The 13,499-nt window shown below is 48.6% G+C and overlaps 7 protein-coding genes across 7 annotated transcripts; 2 read left to right on the top strand and 5 right to left on the bottom strand.

Annotated features, from left to right (window-relative positions):
- Positions 1-376: 376 nt before the first annotated feature.
- FMAN_09198 (uncharacterized protein) lies at positions 377-1,844 on the bottom strand (the record flags this gene model as incomplete). Its single annotated transcript, XM_041830011.1, has 3 exons — positions 377-1,095; positions 1,151-1,586; positions 1,650-1,844. The coding sequence occupies 3 exons, from the start codon at positions 1,842-1,844 to the stop codon at positions 377-379; spliced, it is 1,350 nt and encodes a 449-aa protein (XP_041680717.1).
- Positions 1,845-4,181: 2,337 nt separating this feature from the next.
- FMAN_09197 (uncharacterized protein) lies at positions 4,182-5,016 on the bottom strand (the record flags this gene model as incomplete). The annotated part of the gene is made up of 3 exons (XM_041830010.1): positions 4,182-4,725; positions 4,780-4,921; positions 4,977-5,016. 3 exons carry the CDS (start codon positions 5,014-5,016, stop codon positions 4,182-4,184), a joined length of 726 nt encoding a protein of 241 aa, XP_041680716.1.
- Positions 5,017-6,869: 1,853 nt separating this feature from the next.
- Positions 6,870-7,488, top strand: FMAN_09196 (putative peroxisomal membrane protein; the record flags this gene model as incomplete). The annotated part of the gene is made up of 3 exons (XM_041830009.1): positions 6,870-6,993; positions 7,057-7,259; positions 7,312-7,488. The coding sequence occupies 3 exons, from the start codon at positions 6,870-6,872 to the stop codon at positions 7,486-7,488; spliced, it is 504 nt and encodes a 167-aa protein (XP_041680715.1).
- A 429-nt stretch (positions 7,489-7,917) lies between these two features.
- On the bottom strand, positions 7,918-8,672 carry FMAN_09195 (putative ribosomal protein L24.e.A, cytosolic; the record flags this gene model as incomplete). Its single annotated transcript, XM_041830007.1, has 3 exons — positions 7,918-8,205; positions 8,305-8,448; positions 8,622-8,672. The coding sequence occupies 3 exons, from the start codon at positions 8,670-8,672 to the stop codon at positions 7,918-7,920; spliced, it is 483 nt and encodes a 160-aa protein (XP_041680714.1).
- An 871-nt stretch (positions 8,673-9,543) lies between these two features.
- FMAN_09194 (putative tRNA-specific adenosine deaminase 1) lies at positions 9,544-10,335 on the top strand (the record flags this gene model as incomplete). The annotated part of the gene is made up of 1 exon (XM_041830006.1): positions 9,544-10,335. The coding sequence occupies one exon, from the start codon at positions 9,544-9,546 to the stop codon at positions 10,333-10,335; it is 792 nt and encodes a 263-aa protein (XP_041680713.1).
- Positions 10,336-10,631: 296 nt separating this feature from the next.
- Positions 10,632-11,302, bottom strand: FMAN_09193 (putative transcription factor BTF3a; the record flags this gene model as incomplete). Its single annotated transcript, XM_041830005.1, has 3 exons — positions 10,632-10,864; positions 10,935-11,107; positions 11,241-11,302. 3 exons carry the CDS (start codon positions 11,300-11,302, stop codon positions 10,632-10,634), a joined length of 468 nt encoding a protein of 155 aa, XP_041680712.1.
- An 806-nt stretch (positions 11,303-12,108) lies between these two features.
- Positions 12,109-12,583, bottom strand: FMAN_09192 (uncharacterized protein; the record flags this gene model as incomplete). Its single annotated transcript, XM_041830004.1, has 3 exons — positions 12,109-12,239; positions 12,290-12,474; positions 12,528-12,583. 3 exons carry the CDS (start codon positions 12,581-12,583, stop codon positions 12,109-12,111), a joined length of 372 nt encoding a protein of 123 aa, XP_041680711.1.
- Positions 12,584-13,499: the final 916 nt, after the last annotated feature.

Raw genomic sequence — 13,499 nt, 5'->3', positions numbered from 1 at the left:
GCATTATAAAGCACGAGGTTGATTTTGACAGTCCCGATGGCCCGGCTACGGAGGGGTCATGACTTGATGCCGAGCTTGGCTACTTAAATTGCCGTCGGCTTTAGTCAACGGGATGGAGCGGCATTCATCATCAAGGACGCAGTCTACACATCTGTTATCAACTATGGTGTCATTTACAAGCAATATCGATCCTGTTTTAGACCAAATTGCCCGCCCCTCGTAACGCCAACATCCACAAACAAAAGCAGGGTATCCGCAGCTGAGATCGTAGCAAAGGCCGATACAAAAGAAATTCTAAAGGAAGCTATTAAAACATTGCCATAGGGCCGTGTAGCCTTTTCTTCATGGTAAGAAAAGAACGAAGCCCTCTGGGCGATCAAAAGAAATGGCCTCCTGGAACAGCAACAAAGACAGCGGTGATGATGCCGCCTAGAAGAACTGAAGCGAGTATTGCCTGGACGAAGATGGTGTCTTGAATCTGTCGCAATGCTGGCTCCTGAATCCAGATCTCGCGGTCGAACACTTTGCGGACGACATTGCGCTTTTCGTACTTGACGACCCAGGGTTCATCCTCGTAGCTGTTTTTAGATCCGAACGATTCAAAGCTCTGCTTCTGCGTATCTTCCACATTCTCGCTGTCAACAAACAGTTCCCACGGCCTGACATGACGGTGATGCATTCCATGCAGAACAACACACATGCCCTTGTAGGCCGCAACAAGTGTGCTTATGCCAAGAACAAGGGCTATGGCAGCCAGTGCCCGGTATCCTCGGCCAGCGTTGCTCAGCGTGAGAATGAGCCCAGCAACGATGCCTGCGGCGATTAGCCCAACGCCCAGCGATCGAGCGAAGAACACGCGGGCAGGGTTTCCATTGCAGATAGACCATCGGATGAAGTTGGGGTGAGCTTGGTGCCGAAGGCTTGAATCAACAGTCTTGAAAACGCTTCGAAAAGCACTAGGATGAGTAGTCTTGGACAGCGCTACGATGACCGCCTTCTGCTCAGAAGAGGATAGGTTCAGTTGCCGAGGCGCACCTTCCATTATATATGTTGAGATCACCCTGTTGATCTCTTCTCGAAATGGCTGGATCGTGACTAATAAGGGGTCAGCGATTCAGAAGTCGTTCCAGGAGCGGTATAATTGACTTACAAGGCTGTTGCGCTCCCGCCATATTGAAGGCGTCAGATGCTTGGCTCTGATGACTCATTGCATTGAGTGAGTTCATTGTGCAAGAGGCTGTGTAAATCGAGGAATCGTCCCCTTTGCTGCTCTGAGGGGGTGTTGCGAAGGGGTCAACAGCACTCATGTTGCGGTCTTGGCTGCCGGCCTTCTTCTCGAAGTCGCTACCTTTGAAGATGGCCGCTGCCTCAGGCTCTTTTCGCATCCTATCTGATTGTTCTTTTCTAATCTTTATGACAGCTTCGTCCTGCATAGCCCTAGTCCACTCGGGAGCGAGCTTCACATCTGGTGTTGGATTCGCATTAAAGCGCTTCTCATAGTCCTGGAACCAGAGATAGAACTGGAGATTCTCGGCAGCATGCTCCACATAGATAAGGTAGGTCATGAAGTCACGGAGAGTCATGGGCTTAGTGTCCAGTCAGTAGGCTGATCAATGGTTAATTCAGGAAGAAAAGTGCTCTTCACTCACAGGGCATGTGCCACCACCAATGATCCTGTCAAAGGACAGCGAGTCTGGTATTCCAGTGGAGGAACGAGAAGAGCTGGAATTATCCGTAGCATCGGACTTTTCCGCGTCGGACAGCGAGTCGCTGCTCGTACTGTTGTGGAATGATTGACGGCTTACATACTTTGGGCGCGTGTAAGAGAGTGAAAGAAGACCCATGATGAATAAGACAATATGAAAACTAGTGTGAGATTCAACGATTGATGAGAAGGGGAAAGAAGGACTTGTCGACTGCAAATGGCCTACAAGTCACACAGCTCGACCAGAGGTGAGGGGATAGTGTATGGTTTAAATAACTTCACGAGCGAGAATGACACCCTAGCGTAGAAGAAGCGTCTTGGTCGTCATGGATAGTCTGTGGCGGACTAAGAAGCAAACGCAAGTGACAAATCGTCCAGGGGGGGACCAGGAAATCGGGGCACCACGATACCCAAATACGTTAGATTTCTAGACAAGCCTTTTTAACGTCGAAGTTCGCCTGCCAGTAAGAACAGCCCAGAGCATCCTGTAAGGGGAAGCATAGCTGGGCGATCTAGAAAGCCGCTGGCAATGAACTTTGCGCCCATAAACTTAATCCTCATGTGGGATGGCCATAGCCAGCGATTCTGTGGCCTCCCCCAGGAACACGGACGGTAAGCACCACAACCGCTGGGAAATCAGGGAAGATCGTAGGCGGCTGAATGGGTTGCACAACGTCTTTGCCTCTCTGGCTTGTTCAGCTCGCCCACCCTTTCGCACTGACCTTCAACTTATCGACTCACCATCACACCAACATGTTTGGCTGAAACGCGGTCGCCTACCTACATTGTAGACATGATCGCAAGAGTCGCATAAACAGCTAATTAAAAAGGCTCATCCAGTTGAAGCTCGCTTCTTGGCTGGCAGTCATGTAAGTATGTACATACTGTAGATCGGATGAACTTCCGAAGCAAGGATGAGCCTTGCACTTGATTCTCGGTTAGTAGATTTAGTAGATCTTAGTGGGCGCCTGGACTTCATTCATGATCCAGAAGACTTTACTGGCGGCGGAGGATCAGAGCCAAAACGACATGGTCGATGGTCTGAAGTTACACCTAGTTTACTGGTAGGTGTGGCTTCGCACAATTAGGTACTGGGATTAGGCCCGCCCAGACTACTGGGAGAAGAAGAGGATTGTTCTCGGCTTGTGTCCTTCTCAGGTAAGGTAATTTAGGTAACCATGCCTTTGTCCTCCAGAAAAGGCCTAGAGTGAGCCACAGGTATCCTTGCCGCCTCTCCGATCACAGAAGTGAGGAATGTGTAGCTGAAGTCTCTTGCTTGCGGCTGGCGCTAGATTCGTGATCGTCGGGCAACCCGTGAAAACGGTTCATGCCATTGACATCGACATCGAGGACTGATATTTGCTTTGGTGAAGCACATCTGAGCAGGAATAGCTTGAACAAGGTCAAGCTTGGGTTAGTCCTGAGCTAACCAAAGCCAACAGAAATGGATATGTACTTAGCTTTAGTGGCCCACTTACGAGACTCGCAGGAAATTTGACAAGTCAATTCCAATTGCCCTGGCTAGCCTGGCTCCAGTGGAAGATCGCTGCTAAATGACGGACAGACGGACAGATACCTGCCCAGCTGCCCTGGTGGCCTGGGCTGTGTAGTGTCCCGCCCCCTGCCCCTAGACATGGACCTTGTCGCCGAGTCTTCGGTAATCTGGGCAAACATAACTTAAACGAGCCTTTCTCCGAGACAGCACCATTGATCAATCCATGCATGCGAGAATAGTGTCTTGGAATGTAATGAGACATGCCTCTTGTTGAAGAGTCAGGCCTTTTTGTTCGATCGAAGCTCGAGTCCATCAATCACGTTTTTTATCAATCGCGCCTCGTTTGAAGAGGTCAAGTTTGCAACAAGCTCATCTTCGTAATTAACAACTCTGAATTCATCCCTTGCTGTAATAATGACGTACAGAAAACAGAGTGTTTATAATGGAGGGTGCCTTGGGCCAACTGTGGCTGGCTCAGATTGAGGTGCGTGCATGGATTTATTGATGCCGTGACACTTGCCAGCCCTTGCCCTACATAACAGAAGTGATAAGTCACGCAATTGCTTTTCTCACTCATGACTATTCTCGAAGGAGAATCATATGCTGTACACACTGCATAGTTAGTCTCACATTGCTCGGGTGGCATTTGCCCTACCTTAAACAACACAACCCTGTGTGGTGCCATCCATGCATTTTCACACGGGAAAGAAGCTGCTTGCATCTCCAGCTGAACCATTTGACGCGTGTCGTTGGAATTACGTGTTATGCATGTTCCAACCCAAGCTGATGTTATTGGGAAACACCTCCGTAGCAAATTTAGTCTCGGGTGACTGCGATTCAAATGCTGTTTGCTCCTATTTCTTCTGGAGCACGTCAACAAGTCAGGATCCAATGCTTGATCAGCATCCATATCTTGGGCACTAAAATTTATTCACGCAGGAAATTCAACGACTAATAAGTAAAGGGCTCGTGGAAATGGAGCTATCCATAATATGCATCATGGGCCTTTGTCATCTCTTCAGAGAGCCCTCCCTGTTGGGCATGTTCTCCCCTCAAGTGTTGTCGGCCCTCCCAAAACCTCTCCCTATCCCCCAGTATTTCATTTGCCCATGCTTTTCCAGCCTCGGTTCTTAACTTCCGGGCAACTCCCATGAACTCGCCCAGATCTTTTTCATTCTTACTCTCCCTTTCGTACTCAACTGCTTGCAGAAGGAGCTCGATTTTGTCAATGTCCTGGGCAAACTGAGCCTCCGGAGTTTCACCAGCTTCGAATTCATGCCACAGCTTTTCAATCTCGGCAGTGTATGGTCCAGGCCATCGACTGGCAATGTAAGCGATGGTTGAGGCCTCTCTTCTACCCTTCTCAGTCCTAGAGACGCCGCTGAAAGGAGTAATATCTCCCACGACAGATTCTGCAATGTCGTGAACAAGGCACATCTTCATGCACTTGGCTTGGTCAAGTTCCTGTGGTGCAAACATAGCTACCATGCCCATTCGATAAGAATGATCTGCAACCGACTCGGGACTGGTACTTGTGAGCCCATCGGTAAAGGATACCCAGAAATAGAGTGCAACCTACTTGATACCATGTCTCTTCCAGCCTTCACGCTTTGTTGTCTTGAGAAGGCCAAGAAGATGGAAAAATGAGATCGGTGAGTCTGATATATGAACTAGGTCATTGCGACTCAAGGCTTTCTCAACCGTCCATGGTTCGCCATTCTCTGAACATTGGTCGTCAGTGTAACTTGGCAAGGCATTTGGATAGGACATATGTACCTGAGCTGTCAATTGGTTTCTCTGAACTTTCTTTAGACATTTCCTTGATGTTTATTATATTTAGGGTTTGTTTCTGGCTGGAAGAAGTCAAATATCGACGTTGTTGGTTCCTGCAAGTCGTGCTCCCCCGCTCCGGGACGCTTCGGTCCGTGTGCCAATCAATGTTTGAAACCAGGTAAGCATCTTATCATGATCTTGGCTGGCAATTGACAGTAGACATCATTCTATGGGCATGAACGGCAAAACCAGGTGTTCTAATTATAGCAGGTTTCCACAACTTGATGCAACTCGACGCGGATATCCCGTCCCCGTTGCACACATTATTCAGTGCCCTACCTGTGCTGGTTAACGCATTATCCCTCAAGCTCATATGCGTTCCGGAGATATTCTACGTTAAGGGAGAAGAAAATAAAGTAAAACGGGTCTAAAACCTGTCATGAAATATCCATTTGACCCAGAGGATAAAAGGTAATAACAAGTCCTTAGGTCCAGAGTAGTAGTAAAACTAACACCTGAGATAGGTTTACAAACCGCTTACAGCCGTTATGGCAGCCGTTCGGGATATCTTGAGGATTAAGCTTCATGATAATTTCCACTTAGCAGTTTATTGACGATAGAGTCAAGAATCTGTGTCTTGGAATATTTCGGGGTTGTTCTTCATCGACTGTTGTGGTTCTGTTGTGGAAATGGTCCAGCGCTGCTGTCAACCCAATGATCAGCAAAAGCAACAGTACTCGTGTGATACTGGCTTGATATAATTGTTTTACTAGACATAATTACTCCTATTTCCTAGGTATTGTTCTATGTGTGGCTCTGCGCCTCCCCAATGAATTATATGGGCTGAGATGCTTGATGTAGTTGAGTAAATTATACAAAGTGGTTCATGGAATCTTCTTGGAAAACCCTCTACACGGCTCACATCAAACGAGACTGGCGAATTCTCCATCAAAGAGTCAACTGATGTCGTGGCTACGAGCTTGACGGTCTCGCATATAGCTATACTTTATCAGTGACACAGGTATACATCCACGGATACGAATCTCAGCCACACCGGAGACTCTCATGGTTGGGCAGTTGGGTGACTTTATTCGTGACACAAAAGCAACTCTTCCGCAATACAAAGGGAAGAACACGCATTAACTTAACATTCTGGTTGTCATCAGTAATCATAGCATTATTTAAATTTATCACTGTAGTGTGACCATTTGGAATCACAATATGCAACTGCCTGAACTTTCTGCAAATCATCGTCTTCCTGCCGTTGATAATCTTATCAGATTATGAAATGGGTGACAGATATTGCGCCGACTGGCATCTCGCTTGCCGAAGCTGGCGCCGAGCCTCATTTGGCCATCATCGTGAATGTGGACATCTGAAGGATGCGTCATGGTTAGGTAGAGAACTGAACATTTGTCAAGAACCTCATCTTATTAATAGAGCACCGACTTTTTTTTCTTTTTTACATGATTCCAAATGGACCCTGGGCAAAACCCGGTCTCTATCATCAAGGTGCTGCGTATCTCAATACCATTGCGGCTTGAGTGGCCGATCGCGGTTCCACCATGGCCGCGCCGACCGCGCCGACCGCTTTCCGAGGATCCCCACAGGTCTTCACTGACCTCATCAGGGCCCTCTTTACGCCAACGATCGATTCTCCGATCGACCTCCGAAAGACTGAGAAGCGGCGGGGTACCTAGCGAGTCGTAGACTGAGGTGCCTAAGGGAAAGAGCGGCACTGTCTACATGCGGAAGGCAGGGACGATATAAACTTCTCCAGATGCCCTCAAAGTTGGGCATGATTCAGTCTCTCTTCCTCACACTTCGACATACATCTTCTTCTGCTCTTGCTCAACCTGCACCCCTATACACAACAACTTCTTAAATAAAGTCAAAATGTCTGAGCTTAAGGCCGGCGATAACTTCCCAGAGGGTGTCTGGTTCAGCTATATCCCTCCCTCGCCTGAAACCTCCGAGTTCACTACTTGTGGTACACCTGTCCCCTTCAACGCCAGCCAAGGTATGTGATCTCACAATCAAGCCTCGTCTAAGAGTTCAGGCAGACTGACATCGCTCAATACAGAATTCAAGAACAAAAAGGTTGTTCTTGTCTCTATCCCAGGTGCCTTCACACCTACTTGCTCTGGTTCTCACATTCCTTCCTACTTGGAACACGTCGATAAGATCAAGGCCAAGGGCGTTGATCAGGTCATTGTCATCGCTGTCAATGACCCCTTTGTCATGAGCGGCTGGGCCAAGGCCAACGGTGTTACCGACGACAAGATCGTGAGTTTCTCTTTTATTGAACAAGTCAGCATCACAGGATTAACTTGACCAGCTCTTCATGTCCGACAAGGATGCTAAGTTCTCCCAAACCATCGGCTGGAATATTGGTGAGCGAACTGGACGCTTTGCGATTATTGTCGACCAAGGCAAGGTCGTGTACGCTGCAAGGGATGAGGAGCCTGGGAGCATTGAGAAGTCTGGTGCCCTGGGTGTCTTGGCCCAGCTGTAATTGGAGTTGCATTGCAATGCACAAAAAGAATAGAATATAGACATGAAGTACGAAGCACGAAGGGTTAAGATAGATCGACGTGTGTTCAATTCGAAGCATATTAAAGTTGTCTTGGTCTGAAACGTCTTTTTTGTGAAGCCTGCTCTCGTATCATAAGGCATTTTGTCGTTAAATCCACCAAAACGTGTTGCCAGCAATCGGATCGACGCCGTGACTTGTTTACCTAGAACCATGCGATTGTACAGCTCGTGTTCACCACGGCATAAAAAAAGTGCAGCTTTTGTTTGACCATTTTGCATTGCTCAGCTATCAATGCACCCTATTGGCAATCCATGCACCCGAGATTGTAGAAGAACCGGCCGGATAAAGACACAAGAACCACGGACTCCACTCTTCCATTTTCTTCCTCCCTCAAAGTCCATTCCTAACTTAACGGCTCTTGGCTTGAACCTTGGGGGCAGAGCCCTTAGCACCCTGCTTGCTGACTTGTCGGACAGCCTGGCCCTTGGAGGCCTGGGCAGCGAGCTTAGCCTTCTCGGACTTCTTGGCAGCAGCATCGGCCTGCTTCTTCTCCTTGCTCTCCTTGATGGCCTGGGCTCGGGCCGCGGAACGGGCCTCGGGTCGGATGTTGCGCTTCTCCTTGATCACGTCGAGAGAAGCACCAACGATGCCTCGCTGGGCTTTGACGGTGCGGCGAGTTCGCTTCTTGGCAACCTCCTGTAGAATATGTCAGCTCCGTTGAATGGTGGCAATCAGCAGCACACCAGCAGCAGTGATAGCCGCTGTGAGTACTTCTTAAGTTTGGCAGATTCTTACCTCAGAGATACCCTTGCGGTGCTGTCGTCGATACAAGACGGTCCATGCGATACGGCGGGGGTTCTTCCTTTGCAGGAAGAGAGACTCCGACTTGCCGTTCTGGAATCGGAAGATCTTGCTGTCGCCACGGACGTAGAGCTTACCCTGTGAAGCGATACCCGTTAGCCTTTTGATGTCCTGATTTATAAACACCGAGTGCACGTCCTGCGATCCGTCATCGCCGTCATCCCCCTCCAGCGACTGGGGGGGTTCGCATTTCGATAATCGACCGGATCGCATCAAGGGGACGGATGGGGATAGTGGCTCAAGGAGCGTACCTTGCCAGGGTAAATTCTCGCGCCGGAGAAGGTGTCCTCGTAGGTTCGCATCTTGTCGCTGGTTGTGCGTTGAAGGCGACAAGGTGTTGTATGGTTGACCGTGGATTGGCAATGGCAAATGGAAGGTTGAGGGTCGCACTTTCTCGAATCGAATTTCGTGTGAGCGGCTTAGGGCTACTGGGTTCCTTCCAATCTCGGCTTTGGAGTCATCACGTGCAGGGGCGCTTGCCTTAGGTAAGCTACCGATGATTCTCCGGAGGGCACCCATGGAACCTCATCAATACCGATATCAACACGACAAAAAGTCCTAAGTCTTTAGTCTTGGCCCGCGGCTTTTGCATCAGCCTTTTGGATAGACTGGATATGGCTAGATGATGTCCCAGGCGGATCTGGTGGCACAAGCAGTACTGCAACAATTCTACAAATTACCCTCGAAGCGAAAACCTGCTGTTCGTGACAATGGCGTTCATGAATGGGTTCCGCTGAGTGGCATCGTTGCTGAGAAAGATGGCATTCTAACATGTCTAGCCCTAGCGTAAGCGTGTTCGATTCCTGTTTATTTCTCTACATATCCTAAAATTTCTTATCGTAGAACTGGCATGAAATGCCTACCTGCGTCAAAAATATCACAATCCAATGGCGTGGGCATCCATGACTGGCATGCGGAGGTCCTAGCTATACGAACTTTCAACCGTTTCTTGCTTGATGAATGCGAGAATATCCTCGATGAAGATGACGAGTCGAGTATCCTCCAAAAGAAGACCAACGCTTCAAATTTAAATAACACCCCTTTGCAATTATTCGAAATCAAGGACGGCGTCAAGTTGCACATGTACTGCTCAGAAGCACCATGTAAGTAATTTCAAACGAAAACACTACTTTTACTGAATAAGCAGGCGGTGATGCTAGTATGGAGCTCATAATGGCTTCTCAAGAAGATGATTCAGCATGGGAAACCCCAACTCCTGTAAATGCAAAGCCTGGAGGTGATGCACAAATCTCTTTACTAGGAAGGGCTTGCTTCTCGAGAACTGGGATTGTTCGACGAAAACCTGCTCGAGGAGATGCGCCCCCAACATTATCCAAGTCCTGCTCTGATAAACTTGCGTTAAAACAATGCACTTCACTTCTCTCAGCCATCACATCAATATTCATCGATCCTACCAATGCATACATTAGTAGCATCATCTTGCCAAGATCCCAATACTCTGATCTTGCATGTCGACGTGCTTTCTCAGCAGAAGGCAGGATGAAGCTCATGGCTGGCAAAGAGTGGCTGGGGGGCTATTCGTTCAGGGAGTTCTCAGTTGTGACGACGGGCCTGGAATTCGAGTTTTCGAAACGATCTGTACAGATGAGAGCATGCAAGATTTCGGCGAGTAATCTAGCAGCGACATGGTCACGATCAGGTTTCGAAGAGAATCTCATTGGGGGAGTTATTCAAGGTCGGAAGGCTTTCAAGACAGACGGAGCAAGTCAAGCTTCCAAGCGTTGCATGTGGGAGGCAGCAAACAATCTCGCTAGTAAAATAGGTGGCGCTTCCTCTTCCACAGCAATGTGTCCTGGTGGTAAGACGTATCGCCACTTGAAAGAAGGACAGTTGATGGCTCACCGACGGCAAGTTAAGGACGAGACCCGTGGGATAGCACTGTCAGGGTGGATAAAAAATGACGGAGGGTCAGATTTCCAACTAGAAAAACGAAGCAATCATTGACATCATTAGAGATTGGTATTTCTCCCGATGTAAGTCGTATTTTGTTTGTTCGTACAGATCAATCAACCTCAGCGAGCATAAGATCGCCATTCCACCATGACATTCCCAAGCTGTGACCTTGTCCGTACCCGTACCTGCTCCTCTGCTACTCAACATAGAGCGGGGGAGTGACTGTTACGACTGCCCAATACCAGGGGGAAACATAAAACCCGCTTCGTAGGAGAAACTAGCCAGCCTCTTGGCCGAACAGACCTACGATTTTACTGCCCCTTCGCCCTTGACTGTGTAGAGAAAATTTACTCGACCTTGGGCTCGTTCTCGAAGTTCTCACCCTCGACCAAGTCGGGGATCTCGTCATCGTCCTCGCCCTTCTCCTTCTGGAGGTTCTGGTAGCTCTCGGCGAGCTTGCGCAGAGAAGCGAGGGAGTCGGGGCCGAGCTGGTTAAGGATACCGGGGACAAGCTCGGTGAGCTCCTTGTCCTCACCGTTACCATAGATGGCAAAGGTGTTGGAAGGAACAGCAGCGTGGACTGTTGGAGTGGAAAGGGAATGTCAATATATATCAAGCCCCACGAAACATGCCATATTAGGATGACTAACCCTTGGGAGCAGCGAAATGAATGACGTTTCCGTCCTGCTTGAACATGTTCACCTCCTCAATAGCCTGGATGGGCTGAGTGTTCAGCTTCTTAAGGGCGAGCTGAAGCTTCTTATCGTCGGCACCGGAGCGGGCGGGCGCACGCTTGACCTTTCGTCGGGGGGTACCCTTTCCACTGAGTCGTTCCGTTAGCAGCGACAACTAATGGTGACAGCCGAAGAGCATCGAAATGCGAAGACATACCCTAAATGACAGATCAGTTTGCTAATCTCACCTCGAATTTAATCGTAAAATTGTGCAAAAGTCACATACCAGTTCGGGCGCTCAGGCCGAGCTTCTTGAGACGTTCTTGGACTTCGGCAGACGACATGATGGGCGAAATTCGATTGCGGGGGATCGGGGGACTCGATCGAAACTGGGACAAAACTCGTCAGTTGGGGCGGTTTCGAACGGGACAAATCAATTGTTGGAAGGCATTTTGCTCGGAAATTCGTGCATGCGTGGGTTCAGCAACGTACCAGTAAGTTAGGCTTGGTAATTAGCTGTTTGTCGCCGTCGGCTTCGAATCGGTGGTGATAAGTCAAAGTAGATTTTGTGCGTTTTTCGCCTGTGGAACTACCATTTCGCCGAAGGAGGGGCTCTGGTGCTCCGCCCTTTGCTGGTACCACATTCATCGCCCGTGACGTTATAGCCGCCTCCAGCCAGGCTCGTGGGGTAAGTCAAGAAGCCCGCCCACACATGGAAGCCATGACATTTGATGTCGAGCTCTTGAGATGCTCTATACAGTTAGTTCCTGGAATACATTGTCTGAGACGAGCGCATGTACTTCAATTGCACCTAAACAAGGGCTTTGTCAGGTAGAGCTGCTACTACCTACTAGGTGTGATCACATTCATATAGCACTTTCTCAGTTGTCTCGAGAAAATTGATGATTCGGATAGCCACTCTATTGGAAATATCGGTGGTCGTGCCAGGGCAGTCTAGGCAGTGAAAGATAATCTCATCTTGGTTTCGAATGAAAGCAGTTGAATGTTGATTCCAAAAACTCCAAATAATTTACTCACCCCTGCAACTAAGGTATTTCCTATGATAAGTTGTTATACATGAGCTGTCCTTCACCACACCACATATCTTACAAGCATAAAGGGCATTCAGTTTCAGTTCCCATTGGCGGCTCTATTTTGCGTCAAGGCCTGCCTCTCTCCTCATCTCTTCTCGTCGAGTGTCTGCATCCTTCTGAGAGGCTTTCGCGGCGGCGGCGGCGGCCTTGCGCTTTCGCTCCTCTTCTTCTTTCACAACAATCCAGACTAGATAGCTCAGGTTAGCAATTGATACTTCGAAGGCGAAAAAGACACACTTGGTTTATCCGATTTGGAGTATTCCTTCAGTCGAGTCACGAAGTCGTCAAACTCTTGTTGTCGCTCCTCACGGTTTTCCAAACTCTTCTTCCGCAATTCAGGGTTGTATCTCGATCGAAGCTCTTCCTCGGTGGGAGTTAACCACATTGTAAAGGCTGGTCCACCGACTGCGACAGCAGCGCCACTGCAATACATCAGCTTGGTTTTTAGCAGACTCTGATAATGGCAAAGACTTACCCCATCAGGACTTTGGTCCAGAACCACCATCTTGAAGATGTTTGTTTAGCAGCCATTATGAGAAGGGTGAAGAACAAGAGTACAGGATTTGAAGACGTGAAATGCAACAAGATGAAATTGGAGTGGAATCTGAATTGGTATCAAATCTTCCAATGATGATTTGCACGATTCTGCATCCGTCATTGATTTGGCAGTATGCCCTTCCTTATTGGTAGTAGTCCAATCAGGAAAGCGGTCACGGAGCTGAGCATGACCCGAAGCCGGATATGTTCCTTGACTTGGGTCAAGAACATTTGAGCATCATAGCATTGACAAGAGGTTGGTACTCGGCAATTGGGTTTACCACCATTACCTTTTGAGATATCTCGATGTGGTATTTTAGAAGCCAAAACATGCAAACTGCAACTCACATGCAGATCTTTGGTTGTGAATGCATATAGCAAATAGCTCGCCATAGGGTAGCGACGTCAAAGCAAAAGTTGCTAGGCCGACCACCTAGACGGTTCAAGAGTTAAAGACAATGTTTCAGCTTCCCACAACATGGTATTCTCCTTTCGTGTTCAACGAGGAGCTGAGAGGTGGCGATAACCGTCTTCCCCAAAAAAGAGGCTTCGTGGCTCCTGACTGGTTGACATTTGAAGTCAGCTCGGACACTTCCTTGACGAATGGCGTATCAGGAATCGAGCTGGTAGACAAATGAATCTCCGGCTTCGTCGGATCTGCAGGTTCGCTCCAACACATTTGTCTCACGGCCCTGCACTTGACTGTATCCATTTCAACAACGTTCTCATCGCATAGCCTCCAGATTCTTGACGTCAATACATTCGTCAGAGGGCTAAGCGAAAGCACGGGGACAAGTACCGCAACGTTCCCTCCAACCTAGCGCCGATTAACCGCCACAAGACCTGTCAAATTCGAGAGCGCCATGAAAACCGTTCGTTGAGGGATTCATAGCTCTTGGCCAGATCCACA

This window comes from Fusarium mangiferae (assembly GCF_900044065.1).
Source record: "Fusarium mangiferae strain MRC7560 genome assembly, contig: FMAN_scaffold004, whole genome shotgun sequence".
Classification (NCBI taxonomy): domain Eukaryota; kingdom Fungi; phylum Ascomycota; class Sordariomycetes; order Hypocreales; family Nectriaceae; genus Fusarium; species Fusarium mangiferae.
The sequence above is the reverse complement of the archived record's forward strand: the minus strand, read 5'-3'. Positions and strand labels throughout refer to the sequence as shown.